Source organism: Micromys minutus, assembly GCF_963924665.1.
Source record: "Micromys minutus genome assembly, chromosome: 32".
NCBI classification, from domain to species: domain Eukaryota; kingdom Metazoa; phylum Chordata; class Mammalia; order Rodentia; family Muridae; genus Micromys; species Micromys minutus.
Window position 1 is genome coordinate 11,382,769 of NC_137967.1, and position 15,939 is coordinate 11,398,707.

General features: G+C 48.7%; 1 protein-coding gene across 1 annotated transcript in view; it reads left to right on the forward strand.

Annotated features, from left to right (window-relative positions):
* The first annotated feature begins 1,605 nt into the window (after positions 1–1,605).
* Positions 1,606–15,939, forward strand: part of DPY19L3 (dpy-19 like C-mannosyltransferase 3) — a 62,000-nt gene continuing 47,666 nt past the window's right edge. The window contains exons 1-3 of the mRNA XM_080908632.1: positions 1,606–1,729; positions 3,226–3,367; positions 6,054–6,187. Of these exons, the coding sequence (XP_080764758.1) occupies positions 3,265–3,367; positions 6,054–6,187 (237 nt within the window). The 5' untranslated portion in view covers positions 1,606–1,729; positions 3,226–3,264. The remainder of the gene's footprint in view (positions 1,730–3,225; positions 3,368–6,053; positions 6,188–15,939) is intronic.

Below are 15,939 nucleotides of genomic sequence, written 5' to 3' on the forward strand. Positions count from 1 at the left end.
TATGTGCACATGTGTATATGTGTGTGTGTGTGTCTAATGCCCACAGAGGCCAGAAGAGATGCCGCTGAAACTGTAGTTTCAGATGGTTGTGAGCTGCCGTGTGGGTTCTGGAACCAAACCTGGGTCTTTAGGAAGATCAGCCCTTAACTGTTGAGCCATCTTTGCAGCCCTAACGTAGAATATCTTGCCTGTAAATAAAGGTGAACATCTCCTTTGGGATTTCCATCTGGGGGGAATGAACGAGGCCCAAAAGTCAGATACATTCAAGCCTTAGTTCAGGCCCATTTAAACAAAAGACCCACAAGAGGAATATCATTTCTATGTTAACAAACTTTACCGCACGTGCTCTGTGCTGGAATCCCTGCCTGCGGCTGGTGAGCGGCCTCGTCTAGATCCGCAAAGGAATGGGGGAATTCCTTTTCCTTTCTCCATAATTTTCCTTGTCTTCCTATTCTGTGTCACTAGCACTCATCCTCGCCTTACTGCATGCTTGCGACAAGCCAGTACTCTGTGTCTCTGCATATAGCCCAGGCAAGAGTTGGACTTGTCATCCTCCTGCCCCGGCCTCCTCAGCAGGACCACGGGAGCTTAACTTTCAGACTTTACTCTTGGCAGTGTGCATTCAATTTCTATGAGAAGCACGGCAACCTGATGATCTTATGACAGTCCTTGCCTCAAACAGCAGCTGAATGATGTTCCCCTAAGGGACACACACCTTGCAGCAGTTACATTTCCTCCAAATCACTTTTAAAATGTGTGTGTGGGGGGGACTATCTAATAAAACATCCTGGTATTAACAGTTCTTGCTATTAGCAGTTGATAAACAAAAGGGGAAAAGATCTATCAGGGACAGGTAGCCAAGAAAGGCACGGTGGTATAATTTTTGTTGGAATTAGATGACAGGTCGCCTTTTCCTAGGTATCGATCTCAGAGGGCCATCCACTACGAAAACTCAGTGTGGCTCACACCTTTCTTTAGTTACAGAACTCAGGAGGCAGAAGCGGAGTTGAAGCCAAATTGGTCTACATGCAGTTTCAGCCAGCCAGAGCCACACAGTGAGACACTGTCCCAAAGAAAGGAAAAGAGGCGTTCAAGCAACACTGGAGAAGCATGCTAACAAAGCCCAGAGCTGTACTACGGGGGTGGAAGACGGGTGTGGATGGGTTAGGGGTGTGGGGAGTGAGAGGCGTGACTTTAGAGACACAAACGTGTCCGCGGATTTTGTCGCTAAACAACGTCGAAAGCACATATAGCTGGACACTGGGGGCAGGAGGTAAAGCTGGGAAGGTCCCCTGAGACTGGGTAACCTTTCCTCGGGGCACCAGGGACCCCGAAGACAGGAAACATACCAAGCTGAAGCTCTGCCTACAAACCTACTACCCGCAACGGCCCTCTGAGCGGAAGTGCACCTCTTCCTTCCGGTGTGCGCCGCACGAGACGGGGCGGGGCAGCGCGGGAGGCGGGGGCGGGGCCTGGCGTTGACGAACAGCTGCCGAGACCAATGAATGCAGCGGCAGCGGCCCGGCCTCCCCGGCGCGCCCCTTCCCGGGGCTGCAGATGCCCCCCAGGCCCATCCTTCCACCGCGCCGCACAGAGCCGGCGACAGCCGAGTCGTCCGGGTCGTCACTTCGCCGTAGCCCGTGAAGTGGGCGCGTCCCCAAGGCTTGGGTGCTCGGCGTGCTTCCTTGCCAATCCCGAGTCGCCCGCGAGGACTGCTGAGGCCGCGCAGGTCTGTGGCTGCGGGTCGGGCCGCGAGGGAACTGGACGCGCGGTGTCTACGGGACACGTGGGCGGGGCATGGGAGGGAGCGTCTGTGAGCGGAAGCGTGTGCCTCGAGGTTCCCGGGCCCGCTGGCACCTGGCCCTCTCTTGGGCTCGCCAGGTGCGCAGGGTAGTGGCTCCAGGTGCGGGGGAGTGGCGCGCGTCCTGGTCGCAGGTTCAGGCATTGCCTTCGGGGGTCCCATTGCTAAGGTCTGGCGGGGCTTTGCGTCCGGCTGGCCGGAGCAACTTTTTGTTTCCTAGTTGGCGAGGTTGTTGCCATCCAGACGCGAATCGTAAGCAGCACCCGGCGTGTTTGTTAACTTTCTGCCTCAACAGGCTCTGGGTAGATGTAAGGTGGGCCCTGTATAGCCCTTACCCGCCGAGGGCTAGCCGGGTACACCCCAGGAGGGATGAGGATTCCAGCTGTGGCTGCAAGACTTTGAAAAGATTCTTTTTCCTCAACCCCCCTCCTCCGTATACTCCCCCCTCCCCACCCCCGTTTCTTGTGATTTTGGGCACCCAGCATTTGGGTCTGTGCTCCGTCTCAGCATTTTTGAATGAACGACTCTTAACAAAAGCATTGTGTGGTATTGGCTTCCTCTGTTGTGTGGAGCAAGAGCCTTTCCGTTAGGTAAAAGGAGACTTTGGTACCTCGAGTGCAGGCTGGACAAGCTGCTGAAACGATCGCGTCTGGCTACTCCTCATCTTTAATAGATAATTAGTAAAACGCTATTCATTAGTCAGAGGAAGAGGCAAGATGTTCCCGGGGGGACTGAAGCCAGCTTACTCACCACCACCACACCCCCGCCTCCCTCTTACAGCTTCCAAACTAGGTAACTGCTCCTGCTGCTACACCCACAGTTGCTCCCCAGGGAGAGCAGCCACCCTGATTGGCACAGCCCCATGCTGTCTCTGACACCCAGGCATAAAGCTTAGTGATTTTTCCAAAGAACACAGGTGCTAAAATTCAGGTATCAGAAGAAACAATGTTTCAGTTCTTCGAAACCTGGCTGTCACAAGTTTACTAGGAATCCCTCCCACGTGGTCAGTTCTGTGGGAGAATCAGACCCACTACTTTTTGTCGGAACTGTAGAAAACAATGTAAAACTGTGTCAGCGCATCAAATCACACGGTTAGTGTTACAGAATTGAGGAGGGAAAAACATCACAAGATGTGGAGCATCCAAGATGGCTCCCTGGAAGAAGTGCCGGGCTTCTTCATACGGCTTACCTGTATCCGTGCCTCCTGGCAGTGCCTGCTGGAGAGCAGGTGCTTCATAAATGTGGTTGAGTTCAACATTTGTGTTTTGTCTTTAAAGGCTGATTAAGATTTGTATGGGAGGGTCTGCTGAGAGCAGGGGACAGCAGGCTAAGTCAGGCCACTTAAGCACATAAGAGCGTAAGGGTGTATTGGGTAAAGTGGCTGCTGACATTTCCTTGGGGTATTCATCTGATGTTGTTTGTAGGTGTGGTTGGAAGAACAATGCGTATGAGTCTTTGACATCATGATGTACATCCGGCAAAGAAAAGAGACAAAACCCGTAGAAGTCTCTGAGGATTTTCCATCACCCAAAGAAGATGCGAAGCTGGAAAAGAAATTGCCGTCTGGTAGGTGATGAGAACTCAAGCCAGTATTTTGGATTACTTTCATTTCTGCGTATTAACATATGCCATGATCTAATAGGGCAAAAAAAAAAAAAAAAAAAAATGGTGACGCTTAGGAAGGACACTTGTTCCAAGCACCCAGAAATTCTGACTGTCCTTTGATTATATTGGCTTTTCAGCTGTAATCAGTAAATGAGCGTTGATGAGAAGGAAAGTTATGTGTTGGTTAACTTTCGGTGGCCGTGTGATCAGGTCCGTTAGAGGTTTGCTTGACCTGTCTGCGGTACCTTGTCTGGTGTACCCTGTGCGTCGCATTATGCCTTCCAGGTGTCCTCTCCTTTTAGTCTCCTCTCATTCCCACTTCACTAACACCTTTGAAAAGGACAGTTTGTATTCAGTCAGATTCTGAAGTTACCTCCTTTGCTCTATTTAGGGAGCGTAGGAATGGAAGGCAGGGAAGAGAAAACAGAGCCTGTCGAAATGTTTCTCTAACGTTGAGCAGTTGCTAGGTAATTGAACATGGCCAAATTTCTTTTAGTAAGCGTGGAAAAACTCCACACCCATCAGCCGTCTTCTGTAGAGGACATAATTCATCCTTTGTGGCCAGATGAATTCTTAGCAGCCAGAGCTAGTAAGTAGCAGAGAAAGCTGTTTAATAAGATAAAAGGTCTCTCGGTTGGAAAGCCAGACCATTAGGCCAAGCTGATGAGAGCCAAGGCATATTAGGTCATTTGGAATCGTTTCTGATGATACGCAGTGAAAATTTATGTTAGATTGTGTCCTTTTTTAAAAATTACACTTATTTATATGCCTTGTATGGTGGCTGAACAGGGTGTTTAGGTGAAGGTCTGAGGCCCACTGGCAGGAAAGCGTTCTCTCTTCCCACCTTGTGTGTTAGAGATTAAGCTCAGGTCATGAGGCTTGGCAGCAAGCACCTTCCCTACTCGCTGAGCTGCCTCACCAGCCTCTAGGTTGATTATCTGTAAAGATGTGTTCATTTATTTTTACGTGTTTGAGTTCTGCTTGCACATACACTACACGTATGCCTGGTGACCTCTCAGGTCAGATTTGGGTGTTGGGTTCCCTGGAACTGGAGTTACAATTGGCTATAAGCCACCATGTGGGTGGTAGGAGCTGAAACTGGGTCCTCTGCAAGAGCAGTAAGTGCTCTCAAACAGCCAAGCACCGTTCCAGCCCCAGTGTTTTGTTTTGTTTTTAATTAAAAAAAAAAAAAAAAGTTGAAGATTGCTCACCTTATGACATCATGTCAGAAAAAGGCAACCTTGAACATAAAAGACAACTTTCAGAAGAAAGAAAACCTGCCTCCACCGACTTGCTCATCCGGGGAGTAGACGCCGGTGTTTGTCTTGCTGTCTGAACGATGCATCTGCACATGGTTACCCTAAAGCAGCTTTTAGAAAACAGGCAAGATCCACGCGTGGCTCCGGAACTTGCTGCTCTTCCTGTTCCATGTCCTGAGCCTTTCCTAAGTATGTCACGTGTGCGTGTGTGCCTGCTGGTCAGAAGGAGGAAGGAACCCCTGGAGGTCAGAGGAGGGCATTGGGTTCCCTGGAACTGGAGTTATATATAGTTTAAGTCACTGTGTTAGGTACTGGGACTGGAACCTGTGTCCTTCTTAATGGCAGTAAGTGCTCTTTATTCCTGAGCCATCTCTCTGGTCCTCAAGAGATTTAATTATTTAAACCCATTCATGTGTTAGGGTTTCCATTGCTGTGTGTGATGAAACACAATGAGCTAAAAGTGACTTGGGGAAAAAAAGGGTTTCTTGAGCTTACACTTACTTCTGCATTGCTGTTCACCACCAAAGGAAGTCGGGGCAGGAGCTCACACAGGGCAGGAGCTCACACAGGGCAGGAGCTCAAGCGGGGCGAGAACCAGGAGGAAGGAGCTGGTGCAGAGGCCATGGAGGGGTGCTGCTTACTGGCTTGCTTCTCATGGCTTGCTCAGCCTGCTTTCTTATCTAGCACTGAAGACCCCAGTTTCATAGTCACTCACTGATTAGGAAAATCCACTACAGCCTTGCCTGCAGCCCAACTTAGGGAGGCAGCTTCTCAATTTGAGGTTCCCCGCTTCTCAGCTGAGTCTAGCTTGTGTCAAGGTGACATAAATACTAGCCAGCACATTTCCAAAGCGGTTCTAAACTCCAGTTACATATATCCCCTCTTGCATGGCGGGTCATGTCAGGCACATGCTCCACTACTGAGCCACACGTCCAGCTCCTGCCATCTCCAGTTTCCTCTTCGCTAAGGTACATTCTTTTGTCACTGCTAGGGAATTTGAATGAAGTTTAGCAGGTCTTCTTCCTTCTGCTACGGTTATTGGCCACGTTCCCTTTTGCTCATGGACGGTTCGTATCCTTCATCTGTTCCCTCCTAGAATATCCATCGTCCTTTCTGACCATCCTTAATCCTCCCGCCTTTGTATCTTTCCTAGTTGGCATGTCCTTTGTCCCTGTACTATTTATTTCTATTCTTAAATCTGCGTCTCTGCGTGTTGGTGTGGAGGCTGGACAAAGGGACGCAGGGCAGAAGAGGACATCAGCTCTCCTACACTGGGAGTTACAGGAGTGCTGGGATCCAAACCCCGGTCACTGCAGTGATGTTAACAGTGGAGCCGTCTCTAAGTTTCGTGTTTTATGTGCTTTGTTTTTTTTTTTCTGTCCTAAAAGGTTGTACCTCTGGAAGGTTCTGGAAGATCCTGTCATCTGCAGTTGGCGGAACTGTGGCCCTTTGCATTGGACTTCTCACATCCGTGTACCTGGCCACCCTCCATGAGAACGATTTGTGGTTTTCCAATATTAAGGTACGGGGCCCCTTGGACCGTTATATGATCCACTCCCTTGTCTCCCCCCGTAGCCGACCATGTAGATGAATGACCGAGACCACGCAGTCGAACCATGAGAGGCCAGTCCAGTCTCTCATCCTGGCATGGTGGCGCGTGTCTGTGATCCCGGGACTCAGGAGGTGGAAGTGGGAAGATCACACATTCAAAGGCCCGCCTGGGTGAAATGGACACATGAGGCCTTGTCCCTCAAAGAATAAAAAGAAACCAGGATCTCGAAAGAGTTTGACTCTAGGGTAAAGACTTTACTGTTCATCATTTTAAAATAGCACCAGAATCTGATCAAATGAGTTTCTCTCTGGTTATTGTGGTATCTGCTCCCCTACCCCCCAGAGGCAGAAGGTTCGAGAATTTGAGACTATCCTGGGCTACATAATAAAACCCTGGGTGAAAAAAATAGGAAACAAAGTGAAGACTTCATATCTCTAGTGTGCATGTAAAACAGCCAGGCACAGTAGTAAGTTCTTACAGTCCCAGGTTGCAGGGAGAGACTCCGCCTCCTAAAACTCATGACGGACAGATCATGTCCCTGTGCATCCGTCTCCTGTCACCCTGTACACACGCAGAAAGGAGAAAGAGGGAAGAAAGAAAACGGAAACGTGGCCTTTTTAAATCAGTGTAGTTGTTCTGTGGTTATTTCGGTGCTTATGGAAATGTTGGCTGTGGAACTGGTGCCGAGGTTGTGAATCCTGCGTCTCGGTGAAATGCAGTGGGATACGGTAGACTAGGCCTGAGGCCTGTTATGTTACTTCTCGTTTTGATTGCATATACCTGTGTAAAAAGTTTGTTTTTTTGTTTTTTTTGTTTTTTTTTTTTTTTAATTTCTTTTTTCTGCCTGTCGGTTGCAAAGGCTAAAAGAAAAGTAAGAGACTGTTGGAGCCTTCGTCCCCATCGGGAGCTTCAGACCTTGCTGTTGCTGTCTGCAGATGGTGTTGGGTGGAAAAGTCGTCATTGCTTTGGGGGGAGGGGGTCTGGGCAGTCTCTCCAATCATCCACCATTCTGTTTTCTTTCTGTCTTTCTTGGAATTCCTAGAACTTACCGGCACGGTTTCAGGGCAGGCCTGTGAGTTCACAAAAGGCAACATGCACATTGCCAGGGGTTTCGGGCCAAGCGTTACTTGCTGTTTTCCTTAAAGTTTACCCGATTATTTCTGTGCAGTATGCACCTAGCCGTGGCCTGGGAGGGACCAGCGAAGAGCACCGGTTTCCCGGGAACTGGAGCTGGTGGCGCTGGGAACCGAACCCTGGTCCTCCGGCAGAGCGGCAAGTGCGTGCTTAGCCGCTGAGCCATCTCTCCAGCCCCAGAATGATGCCTCTTTAGGCACATTAGTATCTTTGTTTCGAACAAAGACCGAAATACCTCCGTGGCACTGTGGAGCCAAAGTTAAACGCTAGTAGCTGTGTGGTAGGAAGATGCGCTGAAAGAAATCACAGAATAAATCAGAAGCGACTGAATCAAGCTCTTTAAAGTTCCTGAGCGGTCTTCCTTGCTCACATCCTTAAAAACACACTCAAGATGCTTGGGCACCCTGACTTTTCTCTGGGTCAGAGTAGTTGTTTTGCTGCTTTTAAACCCGTCTGGGCACCTGTTTTGTGGGTCACACGGATCTGGTTTCTATGGAGAACGTGGAAGGAGTAACCAGGACTTGAGCTTGTCTAACCTATGGGTTGAATGTCTAGACACCTACCGTGCTAAGCAGGCAATGTGCCTCAAGGTCGCCGTATAAACAAGTAAGATAGGACCCTACCTCCTTGTGATACTTGAGAAGAATACACACAAGGCTCCAGACAGGGACGTTCATCCTGAACACGTGCCCAGGACAGCCTAGCGGGAGAACAGATGTACACAGTATAGACTGAGAGTAGAAACAGCTGGGTGGTGCCCCCCACCCCCACCCCGAGCTCCTGAGAGAAACCGGACTCAGGATGTGGTGTGGAGAATGGATTGTGGAGGGCAGAATAAAGCTAGAGCCCACTGCTGAGTTAATCCTGTTCAGCGGATTCTGTGGGACCTGAATATCCAATTAGGATACTCAGTAAGCGATTATCTTCCTGTCCCGGAATCCACCCTGGGAGGGGACTCGGAACTTAACTTTGATGTGGAGGACAAGCAGAAAGAGAAATCAAAGCAGAGGAGGAGTGACTGGGCAGGGGTTGGGGTTGGGAAGGGCTCCTCCGGGTCCCAGGAAAGCTGAGCCCTCAAGGGTGAGACTCGGAAACAGGAATTACATGGCAAAAAAGGAAGCAGCTCCGGAGTGGGAGTGAAGTTGGCAAGTCCAGAATGAGGCGGGTGGTGCATGGGGAGGGGAGTGGAAGAAAGTGAGCGTCCCCATGGTGTGGCTCGTGTGGCCCTGAGTGATACGTGCTGCTGTGGAAGAGGTCACAGGACCTTCTGTGTCACAGACCCAAGGAATCTTACATCAGTGCGTTTATCCAAATAATTTGGTGGGGACGCCAAGGATGTGGGTGCGCTGGTTACTTGTTTGGCGACTTGAAGCAAGCTCAAGTTCTTCTGGGAAGAAGAAAACCTCACTTGAGAAGATGCCTCTGCCAGACTGGTTAATAATGATGGCCGTGGGAGGTTTCTGTCCCCTCTGGCAGTGACATCTCTAAGCAGGCTGAGCAAGCCATTAAGCAGCACCCCTCCGTGGCCTCAGCTTAAATTCCTTCCCCCAGTTTCTGCCTTGACTTCCCTTTCGTGAGGGACTGGGGGTATAAAGCCAATAAGCTGTCGTCCTCCAGAGGTTGCTTTAGTCACGGTGCTTCATCTCGGCAGGAGAGAGCAAACTAGGACACCGGGTGCAGCAAGGTCCGGGCTTCGCACGTCCTCTGATGGCATTCCTTTGGAGTCCCTGAGAAGCTAGTCGTTAGCTAAGTGAGGTGCCCTAGCCATTCGTGATGAGCAGTTGGCTAAAATGAATCCTAGAACTCAGGGACATACCATACTTGAAGGTACAAAGATACAGACCGGAACCGACTGAAGGGAGAGATGCAGGGCGGTCCAGAGCATCCCAAACCCAAGCATCCATTGCTCTTCCTGTGAGTTCAGGGTGTGTGGCCTGATGCCAGGCAGGACAGCTCATCCGAGCTCCGGATAAGCGACTTGTCTTCATTAGAAACGCCCTGATCAAAAGCAACCTGGGGTAGAAAGGGTCTGTCTCAGCTTACACTTCAGCTCACAGCTCATCACTGAAGAAAGTCAGGCCGGGGACCTGGAGGTAGGAGCCCTCAGTGTCCAGAGAGGAATGGGTGCTGACTACCTGGTACTCTCCGTGGTTTCCTTGTCCCCTTGCTTTTACTTTCCCAGGGGTAGCACTGCTCACAGTGAGTTGAGCCCTTCCACACTGATCAAGTAAACGTACCACAGGCTTTCCCAGAGGCCAGTCCGATGGGGAGGGAGCTTCCTTAGTTGAGGCTCTCCCTCATAGACTCTAGCCGATGTCAAGTCAACATAAAAAGTATCCTTTATGCATGAGACTCAATCACTGGCCACGGGCTGAACATAATCTGCAGCCCACAGAGGTCAGAGTGACATGGTACCATGTGGCTCAAAGCCCTCACCTTCAAGTTACTGGCAAGGCTTACCGACATCCTGAGTCACCTTTGCAGAAATGAGAGGCCCTTCTTAGTCACCAGCTTCGAGCTGTTGGTCCGGGTCCTTTAGGAACAGAGGACTGAGAACAGCCAGTATTTTGATTTTTGGGGTCTAGAAGTTACTTTCAAGGACAAGGTTTTACTCTGTACCCCAGGCTGGCTCTGAACTCATGATTCTCCTGCCCGCCCCCCACCAGCTGACTTTGGTACTGATGGCTCTTTCAAAGTAGCCGGGCTAAAGATAGGGAATTGAGGAAGCTGGCTGTGCGGCTCCAAAGGCAGGCACTCCATCTGTGTTGGAAAACGGACACTTCCACATTACCAGCTTGTAGATGTGTGGGTGAGACTGTTTGAGAAATGTGTAGAGTGGGAAAGAGAGAGAAGCCCGGGCCATCTTTCTGTGCCTGAGTCCATCTGGGGAGCCACAAGCTGGCATATCCTCTAACAGGTTTCTTCCACCCACCACCCCCTGTCCCGTGGAGGCCACAACTGAGCTCAGAGGCTCACTGGCTGTTCTTGCAATCTCTCTCTGTGTTTCAACACAGGCTCTCACTGTGCAGCCCTGTCAGGCCGGGAACTCAAACTCAGAACTCTGATTAAAGGTGCGGACTCCTAACACCACTATATATATATTTGTGTGTGTGTGTGTGTGTGTGTGTGTGTGAAAATACAGATTTTTGAGTTAATTATTCAATCGTTAATTATTCAAAGACTACAAATAATTCTTTATAAGGTAGACCAGCTTGTACATTGGGTTTCTGTTTTCTAAATGACTTACTGGTTTAAGTTTCACTTGATTTTAAGCTAATAGCTCACTCTGTAGCCCAGGCTAGCCTCCAAGTGTTGATCCTCCAGCCTCAGCCTTGAGTGCTGGGATTACAGATGTGCACCACCATGCCCTTCCTCAGTATGATGTGTGTGTTTGCGTTTCTGTTTCCTTTGAAACACAGCCCCAGTCTCAGCCCTAGGTGGCCTGATGCTACAGTCCAGGCGAGACAGTTACAGACTGCCCTCCACGTAAGGCCAAGTTGGAGTCCTTTATTAGCTGGTGGCCAAGAGTGGGAGCATTTCTGAAGGCAAACGCCACAGTGACACTGCTGTCAGGTGCAGGTCAGGGGAACCTGGTAGCATTTGTTTTGGCAGAACACACCAGTTGTTTTGCTTTCCCCATCAGACCGTGGTCAGGGTCGTGGAAGATCCCAAATGTGTTACACAACCACTCGGAGGTGCTTAGGGCTCAGCAGTGCCTGAGCAGGACAGAATGGGGTCACCTCAGTCACTTCATCGGAACTCTGAGCATAACCCCGGCTCACCTTGAGTGTGCGACAGTGTGCGACAGCGTGCTTCAGAGCTGTTTCGGGGGCGTCTTGGCAGTGTCAGAATTTGAAAAGCAGGAACCTTGAGACATCGACGTGAAAACTGAAGGGAAGGAGACGGGCTTAAGCTGTATAGAGAATCTGTGTTCACACCCCTGCCCAGCCCCGCTTGTGGGTTAGAGTCTGTTTGCTCCCGTTCAGTCTGTAGTTTATGCCCCTCAACCGGAAGCTTCAAATGTTAGAGATTTAAAAGCACATATCCTGTGTTGAGCGTCTGCAGTGTGCTTGGTGCTTTTTTTTTTCTTTCTTTTTTTTTTTTTTTCTGTTTACTTGCATAAACACCTTGGCTTTAAATTGGCCTTTAAATGTAGCGTGCAATTTTCTACTGTCCTTTATCATAATCAAAACAAGCCGAAAGGTCACAGTCCACAGTCTCACGTGCCGCTGCCCTTAAAGCCCAGCGCATTACTGGGGCTACGTAAATAAGCTTGCGTTTGAGGCAGGGTGAGCCTGTGGGGTTGCGGGAAGGTGGCGGGGGGGGGGGGGGGGGGAGGCAGCCACTGCTGGGAGCTGGGAAGATCTGTCTGGAACTGGGTTGGAAGAAGCAGCTTAGCTTGGCTGAGGGGACATCGTTAGTCCAGGCAAGTGGGGGACGGGCAGTACAATTTAATGTCAGCTGTCAGCAGAGGAAGGCTGTGTTACCGTTAGGCTTCTATTTATTGAGCATTTATTTTGTTTTATTTGGTGTTATACATGCTACACTGTGATGCTGAAACAGACTGGGAGATGAAACACGGTGCTTCAGACTCACAACTACTCTTTGTTTATAGTGATGCCATTTCCCCCTCCACGTTCCTTAAAGCCCCCCAAAATACCTGCTTAAATTCATGGCCTCTTTTTTCATTAGTTATTATTAAAAATAGGGGAGGGCACAGCAGTTGGTTATCTTATACCAAATGATTTGCCCTGAAAACATACATACATACATTATATTGATAGAAGTTGTACTTATGTATTTAGGAATACACACACACACACACACACACACACTTTTTGTGGTTTTGACAGGGTCTCACTATGTAGTCCAGGCTAGCCTTGACCTCACAGAGATCCACTCACCTCTGCTGCCCGAGTGCTGGGATCAAAGGCATGTGTCAGCACACCCACCTTGTACACTTGTATCAAAAAAAAGAAAGAAAAAGGTTTTTAGGGCTGGCTGGATGCTGAGGCAGAGGATTAGTGAGGAAGTTGAAAGCCAGCATGGGCAGCTTATCAAGACCCTGTCTCAGAGTAAACAAGGTAAGATAGGCCAGAGATGTTCAGTGGTAGGTATTTGCCTAGGCCCTAGGTTCAGTCTCTAGTTATTACACACACACACACACACACACACACACACACACACTGATACACACACACACTGATACAGAGACACAGACATTACACGACACACACATACAGGAACACAGACACACATAGACACACAGAGACGCACATACACACAGACACACAAACACACTGACACACACATACACTGATACGGAGACACAGACATATTACATGGCACACACATGCAGAAACACAGACACACACAGACATACAGAGAGATGCACAGAGACACACGCACTGATACACACACACACTGATACAGAGACACAGACATATTACACGACACACACATACAGAAACACAGAGACACACAGAGAGATGCACAGAGACACACACATAGACACACGCACAGCACGGTCAGGAAGAACTGTTTTGAATACTGAAGGTGAAAGTGTGGCTTAGGTGTAGAGCACTTGGATAGTCTGTGCACGCCTGGGTTTCATTTCTGCTACCACCACCACAGGAAAATATTTCCCTTCTATTTTTCATCCTACGTGCATATGTATTTTTACGTAGCAAACCCAATGCCGTACACATAATTCGCCATGTCTGACATCGTATCACGTGCTTCTCACGTGGACGGTTACATCCCTTTACCAAGCTTGTGTTTCATACATTAAAAAAAAAAAAAAAAAGGTGGACTGGAGAGATGGCTCAGTGGTTAGAGCACTGACTGCTCTTCCAGAGGTCCTGAGTTCAATTCCCACAACCACATGGTGGCTCACGACCATCTGTAATGGGAGCCGGTGTGTCTGAAGACAGAGGCAGTGTACTCACATAAAATAAATAAATTTTTTTTTTTAAGTCTGCCTATAGAATTCTCAGACTGGATGTGCATGTACTCTTATTTATTTCACTCTTTGAATGTGCCCCAATTTTTGGAGAGTTGGATTGTTTCTAATTGTGTCATTAAATTCCTAAAATTACTTACTTAACTTCTCACTTGAAAGTGGCAGTAAAAACATGTCACTTGTTACTCGTCCTGAAATCGTGTCAGAACAATTAAGGAAAATGAGGAGAGCTGGCTTCTCTTTCCCGCCCTCCCTCCAGTTCTTCCTTATAAGGCTTGCTTGTGAGCCCTCTCGAACCCTCTACCACACTGTGCCCAGACTTTGTGTCTCAGAAATCTAAGAAGACCGTTACCCAGATCCCAGGCAGATCCCGTGAAGTCCGGGAGTATAAAAGACCCTCAGCAAGGGCTGTCCCGCCCAGCCTTCAGGTGAGGCTCCCAGTGTAGACAGGCTTGATGTGCAGGATGTCCTAGGAGACAGAGCCGCCCGTGTCCTGATGAGGACTGTGGGAATCGGCACAAAGGGCCACAAAGCAGTTCTCCCGAGCGTGCTTCTGTGGCAGTAGGGAGCTAAGCAGTGAGGAGGGAGTGTGAGGGGGTTGACCGTATTTGTAGATTTGGGCTGTGGTAGCACCAGTTTGAACAACTCTATCATTGCCGATCACCGTTCAATAAGCTGAGAAGAAAACTAAAGACATCATTCTTAGGGTCTCACTAGTTAACCTGGCTGACCCGAGACTCCCACGTAGACCCCTGGCCTTGAACTCAACTTCCTCTCTGCCTCTGCATCCCCAGTGCTGGGATTAAAGGTGTGCACCGCCAGGGCAGGCTGAGAAAACACCCTCTATCTTAAATTTAGAAGCTTTTTTTTTTTTTTTTTTTTTTTTTGCTGAGTGTGTCTTCCACCTCTCTCCCCAAAGCCTTGTTGGAAGGAACTGTTCAAGAAAGAGCTGGTCAGTCATATTCAGAATGACTAAGTACCCAGAAGGAGTAGCAGAAGGCTGTGAGGTGACACCCTAAGAGAAAGGGGAGAAGAATCCAGAAAACCTTTTAGCAAACACTTGAAGGTTGAACAAATACCTCACAAACAGCCAGGCACAGTGGCGCAGGCCTGTAGCCCCAGCACTCAGGAGGCTAAGGCAGGAGTGGGGTAGAGTTTAAGGCCAGCCTCAGCTACATGGCGCCACCCTGACCCCAAAATAAAGTATTTGCTAGTTTGAAAGGTAGATTCAGAACAGAGACTTTTTAAAATTTATGTTTATGAGTAAGAGTATTTACTTGTGTGTGTGTGCGTGTGTGTGTGTGTGTGTGTGTGTGTGTGTGTGTGTGTGTATACATGTACCTCCTGCATGCAGTGTCCTCAGAGGCCAGGAGAGGGCACCAGATCCCCTAGAACTGGAGTTACAGGTGGTTGGCAGCCATCATGGAAGCTCAGGTCCTCTGCAGGAGTAGCAAGCACTCTTACTCACTGAACCATCTCCTACCCCAAGTGTGTGCTTTTTATAAAGAGATAAAAGCCGCAGTGGAAAAGGACACAGAAGCCCCCGGAATCTAGAAAAGAAAGAGGAGAGAGGACCAAACATAGGAGTCGGCACCCTGCAGACGGGACTTGGAAAGCGCAGGAGCGGGAGTTTGTCAGGCTGGTAAGTGGAAACAGGCTGAGTGAAATTAACCAAAGGTTGGCGGGCAGCCAGGGAAGACAAAAGAGCAGCAAACATGTAACACTCTTGTCCCAGCCAAAGAAGAGGGGAAGGGTGAAGCAGAAATTTGTTTCTCAGAGAAAGGAAGGGTAAAGGGGAATTTGGGTAAACAACCTGAAAGGAAGTAGCTGGTCCCAAGGGAAAGTCCACTAGCAAAATTATTAGCAGGGTGTAACACCACAGAAATGTAATGTGGTAGAGCAGACCTGCAATCCGGGCAATTGAGGAAGAGGCAGGAGGATGAGAGGTTTAAGGTCACCCTGGGCTACATAGGGTTTGAGGCCAGCCAAGCATACAGGAAACCCTGTACGTACACATGCATGTATGTATATATGTGAGTGTCTGTCTACATACATTAATTCTGAGCCACTGTGATGGCCTGGTGTGTGGCAGTGGTTTGGACATAACTTGAGCGTGGTTCCTGGAATTCACGTAAAGTGGGGAGGAGAGAGCCAACTGAGTGATGTGATATGTATGTATATATGTGTGTGTGTGTGTGTGTGTATGTATATATATATGTATATTTATGTATGTGTGTGTATATATATGTATGTGTGTATATATATATATATATATATATATATATATATATATATATATATGGGTGGTTTTATAGCACACACAGCCCCCAGTCTCAGAGAGCAAGAAGAGGGAGGAAATTGATTGTGGGACTTAATAACAGAATCTCTGGGCATTACAGGATCACATGACCTAGGAGGAGAGTCACAGGTTAATCTCTCTTCAAATCTTTCATAATCACATGTGAAATTTGTGGATCGTGAATGGAACTGACTTTGGTAGTTACATACCTGTAATGCCTGCACTCAAGAGGCAGAGGCAGGAGGATCATGAATTTGAAGCTAATCTAGGCCTACAGTAGAGACTTGCATATTAATCTGGCACAAAAAAAATATGTAATTACTTCTG